Here is a 10,000-nt window from a genome sequence, read left to right as displayed (position 1 = left end):
TAAATCGGACAATATACCAGCAAAACCAGTAGCGTGGCAGTGACACATTGCAAAGGCTACATCGGTTACTTTTTAATACGGTTTGTTAATGTGACACCATACTTGTTTACAAGCTCTCTAATTATTTTTAATGAAACATGCAATTGGTCTTTTTTTTCCCCCTAGTGGTACTGACAGCACCCATGATGCACCGAGAAAACATCCAGTGCCGTAATTCACGGGGATTACGATGATATTTTGCCACACTGCCCACCTCTGCGGTAATTAACCATTTAGTAAATGTCTGAATGAAGTAACGCAGTGTGAATTGGCGAACACCGAAGGTGCAGTAGCCGTAGCCGGTTTGCGAGGGCTTCTGTGATACTACCCTGTAATCAAGCTAAAAACAGTCCCTGTTATTACTGCTACTGACTGACAGCTAGATTCAGACTTTGCTGGGAGAATTAATATGGAGGAAACGTGAACTTATCGGATACCAATGCGGCAGCGACTGGAACCGGGAAGGTTTCTGAGCTGGGGGGGCCCGTCCCTAATCCTGCCTTTCCCGGGGATGGGAAAATAGAAGCTTCCGGGCATGGCTGCTGCGTGAGCTGCTCCTCTTTGCCCTCCTCCTGTGAGGGGGGATGTTCTTGGGGCCCGGGTCTTCACCCGACAGCCTGCGTGTGAAGGATTAGTCCAGAAAACTTCGCCCCCTACTACCAGTGCTCGGCCATTTTTCACCACGCACCGGCATTTCTCTCGTGCTCGTGCGTGAAACAAACGTTCGGCTGTGCGGACACGCAGTCACTTACTCCCCCCCCCCCACTCGATTCTTCTCTTTAACTGACACAAACTACCCTGTCAAGAGTCTCTCGAGCTCCTCATTATTCCGTGCACCCCCAACTCCAGCTCTCTCTCTCTCTTTCCCCACTCTTTCTGATTGTGCGAGTCTCGGGCGGGTCAGGGGTCTCCTGTTGTCCTAAATGGTGAAGCTGAGAGGCATGTAGGAGGACGGAGAGTGGACGAGAGAGTGAGCGAGATGTTTAGGCGGGGGGTTGAGGTGGGGGTGGGTGCTATATTTGTCGGTGGGACAGAAACGCTGATGAATCTGCTAGAAGAGACTCTACGCCCCCAACACCACCTCGTCAGAAGGAACCCGGGAGCCAGTGACACTGCTGACACGCACACACTTGCACCCGCACGCACAAACACAAATACGGACATGTACACACACAACCCGGCGTACACACATGCCCTGGTAACTCCATAGAGAGCGAGGAGGTGCAGGCCTAAAGATTAGACGAGAGAACTGCTGTTTCAATCTTCAAGGAGTTAATCACAGGATTAGAGAGAGAGAGAGAGAGAGAGAGAGAGAGAGAGAGAGAGAGAGAGAGAGAGAGAGAGAATGAAGAAGAGGCAGTGAAAGAGATAAAGAGAAAGAACAAAGTACAGAGGAAGAGCAAGAGAGGGTGAGAAAAAAGGAGAGAGAAATGGAGAGCAGGAGGGAGAGAGAGAGAGAGAGAGAGAGAGAGAGAGAGAGAGAGAGAGAGAGAGAGAAGGCAGAGCAAAGGCAAAGGCTGTTTTAAATGCAAATCCCTGTCTTATAAAAATCGGTTCCATTTAATAGGATTTCTGGGCAGAGATCGGCATTTCCACAGCGGGAAAGGCAAAGGCACTGAGGAGACATCGGCACTACACTGCCACAGCGCCCAACGATACAGAGAGCGAGGGAGCGAAAGAAAGGATAATGACGAAAGAGTGTCTGTCTCATTATCAATGTGCATAAATGTGTCACTGCCGTTTAAGATAAGAGTCTGTGTTTGCCCTGAAAGTTAAAATGTGCCTTAGTCGCGCAGAGTGTGTGTGTGTGTGTGTGTGTGTGTTTTAGTGTGTGTGTGTGTCTCATTTTCTGCTCTCTCGACACTTGCAATTTCCCAAGTAGAACATTTATGACACCCACAGTTAAAATGCCACTCAAAATGACACGATGAAAGAAAGAGACAGAAAAGAAAAGAAGAGGGGCATAGAGCGAGAGAGTAGGGAGGAGGAAAGAGGAAAGCAGACAGAGGAAGTCTGAGAGAGAGAGAGAGAGAGAGAGAGAGATGACAGAAGGTAAAATGGCTAAGCTCTTAACATGTACACTTGGGGGCAATGGGTTCTGAGAGAGAGAGCAGGCCGAATTTGAAGCAGAGCCTTAACTCACATGAAAGCCATTGTTATTTCTTTCTTTTCGTCAATACTTTGCCCACAAAGGGAATTAGAGAGCGGTAAGGTGATCCTGAGGCATCTGGCTCGGGTATAATCTCGGCCCAAGTCTTCAGAGGCAGACCCACAGGCCACAATCCAATCTACCCCCTGTGGCTCCTGTTTTTGACTTCACCAAATTAATCATTACAAAACCTGCCAGGCCCCCTTCGGTCTACAGTACTGAATGGCATCTTGGCACCGCAGGGAATCCAGAGTATTAACCCAAATGAAATGCCAAGATTTAAACCTGAATTAAAAACTATAACCTACGCTGAAACCCATGTTATAAAATTAATGGCTATTGTTCGCTTAGCTGGAACAGCAGGACTGCCTCTTTGGCAGGCGCAATGGTTTGTTTTTTTTTGGCCTGGTAAAGTTCTAGCCTGCCGCATACGTGCCGAAAAAGAACGAAGCAAACGTCCATATGGGAAATGTGATGGCGGTTTTGGGTTTGCTCGTCCGTTTTGGACATTCTGTCGGTACTGCAAACTACCATGTCCCGGCGCACTCTGGCCCGGGCTGGGACGGGTCATCGCCGATGTCGCCCGGGACACCCTATCTTATCGCTGTATCCTTCGCGCCGAGGGGACTCATCGGCTAATTACGAGAACAGATCGGTCAATATCCCATTAATTCGATGCACCGGCGCTGTCACGGCGCAGTGCTGGTATTACCGATGCGTGTCTGTCACGGAGGCCGTTTAATTGATTACGGATAGCGGCGAGCAGGTGTATCCACCGAACGCTCTCTCCATCGACCGGGAGGCATGTGGCCGACCGACGCCGTGCGAAACAGGTGCGGGGGGCCGTGACAAATTTTAGTTCCCACACGAAAGGTCACCTTTATGCTTACATTTGAGCTTATCCTCGGTCCACCAGCAGCGGCGGATACACTCGAGTTAACCGACCGTCGAGCGTTTGCAGTTGCTGCGCTTTTCATCTCTAGCAAAGGCCACAGCGCCGTCCGCTCAAAACACACTCCTCGGCTTTCTGTGCCCTAGCGGTTGCACTGCATCCGCTTCTCTGGCAACGGAGTGAAATTTCATTTCATGAATTTCCATTAGAGTAGCCTACTAAAAGGGTGATTTTCTAAAGTAAGTGAACAATTGTGAACCGAATATAAAAGCCAATATTATTTAGGACAAAGTCAGTAACGCTTTCCGTGTTAAGACACCATCAATAAATCATTAAAATACATCAAAAGAACCAAGCTGTAGCCAAAGGTAATCAGCGCCGCTGTGTAAAGATGAGTGAAAACGATCTATTTTTTCAACGGCAGAACAATCTGGCATCTCAGTACGTATTAGTAACAGGTTAATAAAAAGAAACATCACAGTGTTTCCTGACTGAGTAACCAAAAAGGCCGGTAATCTGATTTGGATACATCATGCAAGTCAAAACCAGAGGTGGCACAAATTAATAAGGTCGTCGACTGCAGTTAAAAGGGTTAATACCCCCCAACTCTGCCCACAACTCCGTAAAACCATTCTAATGACTTTAATCCCAGTTCGGCATCCAGCAACTGCCGAAGAATGACCCCCGCCACAGCCAAAAAATGAATGACAAAATATAGCTACATTTATTTACCGAATTTCCAGTTTAAAAATCACTTACTGGTACATCACACTGAGTACCAGTGTACCCCTGTGCTGCACAGATAAGCACCCGCTAAGGCTATCACAATTCGCAGGGTTTTTTCGTAAATGAAAACGTTTTCTGCACTTTTTTTAACGGACATCACTTTCTACCGTCGAAGCAACGCCAACAACGCTTGAGTACAGCGAAGATTCCGACCGAGCGATTTCACGAAACGGTATACACGCCAAACTGCAGTAGCCTACAACTAAATACCGCATCTTTCATCTAGACCGCTGTCCAGACCGGCTAAACCGCCCCGGTGATGTCGAGGAAAACACACACATACACTGTATGAACTGGGTACTATGCAGTCCGTATGCCATACTGTTATAGGCCTGGAGATTGATACAAATGTAATTCGCATGATTTTAGCACGTCGCCGAGGAATGATTTGTGACGGAAATCGACATTTGAAACAGTAGTCTGAGGCAACATAATTGAGTATAATTCTCTCTCTCTCTCTCTCTCTCTCTCTCTCTCTCACACACACACACACACACGCGATTGATGCAAACAGGTAGTTTGGTGTATTAGCTAGGTTAATGGAGTTTAAGCGTACCTTCCTCTGCCACCGATTTCAGCAGACACTCCAGTAAGACGATCCACAGCGCAGCCACATTCCCAGATACGAGCTGCATGATGGCGTTATGGCTCCCGACAGCAATGCGATCGCTACCGATTAACGTGTCCCAGAAAAAAAAAGGAAAACGGAGGACTGATGTTAAAGTACCGTCAGCTGGGCTGTGTACCCATTGACCGCACCACTACCCGCATTGGGAACGAGCAGCACTGTAGTCCACGGTCCGCGGTGTCACAAACCAGTGAGGTAAACTTTACGCTAAAAAAAAATAAATAAATATATTACTTTGATTTTAAATTAACCCTCAAGTTTTGTTTTTTATCAGAACAGATTATATCTTTAAAAAAGTTAAGAAACTTTTCATGACAAGCGATTCGCTCAGTCAAGTGCAGTGTTTGTTTGGTTTGGTTTCTCCAGCGTATCTTCTTGGTTAGAAGCTAAAACGTTAAAGCCTCTATTTAACCACTTCTAAAAAGTATATTATTAGCCTTATTGTCCGGGGTGGTTAGTGTTAGAGAAACATACACCGTTTCCTCGACCAGAAGACCTTCTTTGTCCAGGAGTTATGGACCTCAATTATTTTCGCCTTCTTTATTTTCCCCTCAGGACCCGACGAGATTTAAAATCATCCCCTGATGGCATGCCTGCTACATTTGCTAAGTATATGATCCTACGTTTATCCGTAGCCTGTTTTGCTCCCAAACTAATTTGGCTTCCGTCAGTGAAGGTCCTTTGTATGGTTAAGAAAATCCCTAAAACCGAAGAGATGGACGATCGTGGTCACTCGCCAGCTTCTTGGTGAAATGGTTATCCGATGATGAATGTGAACAAATCTGTGTTCAGTCCTACGTCTGAGAGATTATCATGAAAAACCATGCATAGGACACGAGACGGCAATGAGCTCGAAAAATCGGGTGTACACCATCCACTTCTGCAGCCCTTCCTCTGCGCGTCGTGGTCCGACAATGGTCACTCTGAACGCAAACGCACCAACCACTCCTCACTCAGAAGCTCCGCCTCTTTCATGCCATTCCCGTCTGGCATAGGTCAGCTCACCCTATCAATCAAAAAGGGCGACCTAAAAATAATGCATTTACTCAACCGTTTTATGTTTTTCTTTCAGCTATGACGCGCGTATTATTTCCACTCCGACCTACCCAGATATCTCCCCTGTCTCTAAAAGTTAAGATAGTCTCAGTGTGCAGGAGGTACTGTTTGTGTTAGTCTCCGCTTACAGTATGCCTAATTTATTTGAACAAATCTCTAAAAGCATTTCTTGTTTGAAACAGGAGGCTTATCAGTCTTGTAACTATGTGGCCAAATGTTAATGGCAGAGATAAAATGTGGTCAAATATTTGAATTAAATTCCGTTCCCACCGCATTACATGAACGATACTTAAAATCCTCTGAGTGATTTTCGGAGTAACTTCGGAACCCCTTTCCCAGCCTGCCTGCCAGAGTAGGCTACTCTTCTCACAACTAGGAACTTAATTCTCTCACAGATCTCGACCAGGAACATTAGATGGCCTGTCAAAACTCTTCCTCTTTCCGATCCCCGGGGCGAAACCAGCCTCGTGAGGAAGCGCGCATTGTCATTCCCCTCGAGACCAGCCCTCCCTCGCGTCCCTCGGGACACCCGTGTGGATTGGCGCGTGGTTCGGCGGCGGGCTCGGGCTCTTCTCATGCTAATGTCGCCGCTTGTCTCCTCGTCGCAAAGCCATTAGCTGCGGCAGGAGCGGTGTACTTGCGAGGTGTGTGCGAGAAGGTGAGAAAGAGCGCAATCTCGGAGATTAGACCGGACCGGAGGAGCAGAGCGTGAGAGAGCGCAACGCCGCAACATGTTATGTTTGGCAGGTGAGGTGAAAGGAGCAGAATAAACAACCTTGAAGCCGAGGGAACCTTAAACGACGGCAAGCCTAAGACTACAATTCTGATCTTTTATGAAGTGATAAACATAAAATGTTAGAAAAATTCTAGACTTACACAAATGCTACAGAACACTTCTGCCAACTAGCCTTTTTCAATTCTCCACTCAGCTTTACATAGGCAATACTTCTGTTTGATCATCGGGACTACTGATCTACTGCTGCAAATACAAGATTGTCTAAATCTAAATATAAAATTGTCTATATCACTTGCTGCCTTTAAATGCGTGTGTTGAAATAAATTCTGTATAAATGGGTAAAGTCATCCTAAGCATATACAAGTAGGCTATACAGTGAATGAAAATGGTCCTTCAAGGCCTCAATATGACATACAATCATTGACTTAAAAAAAGTCTGGACTTAAAAAAAAGTCTGATCTGGAGTATACACATCTCCAAATGTGCTGGGAGAATACACTGGGTTGAATCACGGATATTTGTGTTTGTGCATGTGCCTGACATGTTCATGATGTGTGTATGTGTGTGTGTGTGTGTGTGTGTGTATTGGTGACTGTACCCACCTGGTGCGTGAGCATATGTGTGTGAATGTGTGCACCTGGTGTGTGTGTGAGGATGCTCTGAGCTTCTGGCCCAAAAAGTGGCTGTGTGTGTGTGCGTGTGTGTAAATGGGTCAGAAGGCGTATGTGCTACTAAATCTGTTCAGGATCTGACTGGACCTCATCCCAAACCTGTCTATACACACACACACACACACACACACACACACACACACACACTCACACACACACACACACACAAGATTTGCTGGTTGATTTGTTGGTTAGTAATGACTTATAAGGGCACACACATAGAGGGGAAAGCAGGGATACAAAAGGTTAAAGAGATGGAGACAGAGAAAAAGACAGACAGACCCACAGAGAGAGATTGACAGACAGACCCACAGAGACAGAGAAAGACAGACAGACCCACGGAGACAGAGAATGACAGACAGACCCACGGAGACAGAGAATGACAGACAGACCCACGGAGACAGAGAAAGACAGAGAGACCCACAGAGACAGAGAATGACAGACAGACCCACAGAGACAGAGAATGACAGACAGACCCACAGAGACAGAGAATGACAGACACACCCACAGAGACAGAGACAGGGCCTCTCAGTTGCAGCTTTTTATTTATTTTCAACTGTTTATTTACAATGTTATCTGTTTTTATATATAACTATATATCATATGGTTTTTATTTACAGTTTTATATGTTCAGTGCTCAATTCCTTATTTTATTATTCTGTAATATTCTCAAATTCTGTAACCCAAGCTTTGGCATTATAATATATATGGACAATTACAATTCATGCCAATAATTGAAGTAAATTGAGAGAGAGAGAGAGAGAGAGAGAGAAAGGAGAGACAGAGAAAGAAATTTGATTAAACTTATGATTTTAAGCGCACAGGAGAGAGAGAGAGAGAAAAAAACTGAAAGTGCAGGAGAAAGAAAGAAAGTTTAAAATTGTCACAGTGCCAGAGTGAATCTCAGCCAGCAGACAGCTGTCACCATCACCTGCCTTCTTTCTGTGTGGTTATTGTTAGCCTGGTTAGCCTGACTCATACACTGTGGCTACTGCACAGACATAATAACGTTACAGAAGTGTAATAACACACTGGCTTAATGTGAATTCAAGTCAAAGCCCACTCATGATAATAGGATGGACAAAAGACCAATTATATCTCTGCAGTGATACTTCAGCACTTATGCACTGTCATGATTCTTCCAGGACTGCAGTCAGTGTGTGTATATGGGCTGTTCTCTGGGCCGTGTTTGTGTTTGTGTGCATGGGTTTTTGTCAGACGGATGTGTGTGTGTGTGTGTGTGTGTGTGTGTATGGGCTGTTGTCAGAGGGCTGAATGTGTGGGGGAGGTGTGAAAAGAGGTGTAATGACAAACGAGTGCAAAGACGGTGAGAAGACTCAAGAGAAGGAGGTGCGAGGGGTGTGTGTGTGAATGGATGGTTCAATGGGAGAGCACGTGTTGGAGGAGGGGCACGGGGGGGGGTCAGGTAAAAAGAGAAATGCAAAGAAGTACTGTGCTGCTGTGTGCGTGCGTGTGTGTGTGTGTGTGTGTGTGTGTGCGTGTGAGCGTGTGCGTGTGTATGAGTGCGTGTGTACCCACTTCTCTGAGTCTAGCAGGAAGACTGTGGATATCGGATGACAGGATCCAGCCAACCTGCGCCATCACATAAACGTGCAGTATCCTGTATTACCTGTGGGTGTGAGGACCACACCCCCTCACTTCGTTCAGTCATCCATGGCTACTGTTACCTCTGATCTCCACACACGCACACACACACACACACACACACACACGCACACAGCTTTTGTAACAGCGTGAGAATGAAATGTCACAAGAGTGGTGGTTCTCAGGTTTCTTTATGCCTCCCTGCCCCCCCCCCCCCCCCACACACACACACCCAGAGACACGCTATGTGTTTGACAATAATAAATGATATATAAGAATGTCATCTCTGGCTGAAGTCATTTAAAAAAAAAAAAAAAAATGAAAAAGATGTTAAATATTTGAAAGCTGTGAGCTGTAAAATACCTAGTTGGGTTCCTACTAAGCCTCAGAACATTCAGTCCTCAGGGGTTGGCATAATAATGGTCTTTGTTAGCCATCACAGTGGTCTGGGCGCCCATGTGGCTCTGTTGGGCCCGCCCCCTGGGCCGGACACCGCACGGTTCAGCAGCGGTGGGCAGAGCGCCGCGCCCGCATCCAGGTGGTGTGTGGCGCCCGGCGGGCCCATGCCTGCAACACGGTTCGGCTTCGCCCCATCTACTCGTGTTGCGGCCGTGCCACCGAATCCCTGACCTCAGACCTCTCGGGGCTGCTTCTTCTACAATTCTCCGTGTAATGCATGTAATGCTTTTTGCTGTTGTTGTTTAGTGATTGCTTTAGTCTTTTAAGCTTTCCTTCCCCTATTTTGCATGTATCATTAAGGGCACTGCGAGTGAAGCGCTAGCAAACCCTCAAGCCAACAACCAGATGCAGGAGAGGATGGAGGAGGACAGGCATCGCCGGATAGGCATCTCCTGACCGATCCGTCTCCACCGTAGCGCCTCTTGGTCCTCCACTGAAGCCTGTGGCCGCCCGCTCGCCGGATGACCCCTGAAAGGACGAACCCCAAAGATTTCTTCAGCGTGATAGCATCCCCCTTTCTTCTAACAGGGCCCTGTGGACTTCAGGTCAGTACATGCAGCTTGAGGACTTGTGGCCCCAGGTTAATTAATATGGAGTAAAATTTAATAAAGAAATGGGTCAACAAACGAGTTCCACTTTTAAGATTCGTGTTACGTGTTAGGTGAGCTGGGACACACACACCACAAAACTTATGCCCCGCCAGACCCATTTTAATTGGGGATATTTGAATGGCGATAACATGAAAATGCTCTGTTGCCATGGTGATCAGGCAGCTCGGAGAGGTGTAGAGGGGAGAGGAGGGTGTGCGCGTGTCTGCGACTGTGTGTGTGTTTGTGTGTGTGTGTGTGTGTGTGTGTGTGTGTGAGAGAGAGAGTGATAGGTAGGAGCTGGAATAAGTTGTGTTCTGAAATGCTCCGATTTGTAATGTGAAAAGGAAGGAGAGAGAGAGAATGGAGTGATAGAATGAAAGACCATGAGG

General features: G+C 46.7%; 1 protein-coding gene and 1 long non-coding RNA gene across 4 annotated transcripts in view; one reads left to right on the top strand and one right to left on the bottom strand.

The window, feature by feature from the left end:
* Nucleotides 1–5,414, bottom strand: part of ephb4a (eph receptor B4a) — a 35,425-nt gene extending 30,011 nt beyond the window's left edge. The window contains exons 1-2 of one of the 2 annotated variants that reach the window (XM_026995514.3): nt 4,969–5,414; nt 4,423–4,535 (exon numbers count right to left, since the gene is read on the bottom strand). In XM_026995514.3, coding sequence (XP_026851315.2) covers nt 4,423–4,501 — 79 coding nt within the window. In that variant the 5' untranslated portion in view covers nt 4,502–4,535; nt 4,969–5,414. Of the gene's footprint in view, nt 1–4,422 lie in introns of both variants that reach the window. The other variant, XM_026995515.3, reaches the window with a different exon arrangement.
* A 536-nt stretch (nt 5,415–5,950) lies between these two features.
* The window catches only part of LOC113567494 (uncharacterized), a 6,720-nt gene continuing 2,670 nt past the window's right edge, over nt 5,951–10,000 (top strand). For both annotated transcript variants that reach the window (XR_014124752.1, XR_003409458.3), the window contains exons 1-2: nt 5,951–6,297; nt 9,322–9,566. This is a non-coding gene — a long non-coding RNA (uncharacterized LOC113567494). The remainder of the gene's footprint in view (nt 6,298–9,321; nt 9,567–10,000) is intronic.

Source organism: Electrophorus electricus, chromosome 8 (assembly GCF_041902795.1).
Source record: "Electrophorus electricus isolate QZ-2024a chromosome 8, ASM4190279v1, whole genome shotgun sequence".
Taxonomy (NCBI): domain Eukaryota; kingdom Metazoa; phylum Chordata; class Actinopteri; order Gymnotiformes; family Gymnotidae; genus Electrophorus; species Electrophorus electricus.
Note: the sequence above shows the minus strand (reverse complement) of the source record. Positions and strands in the feature narration are given on the sequence as shown.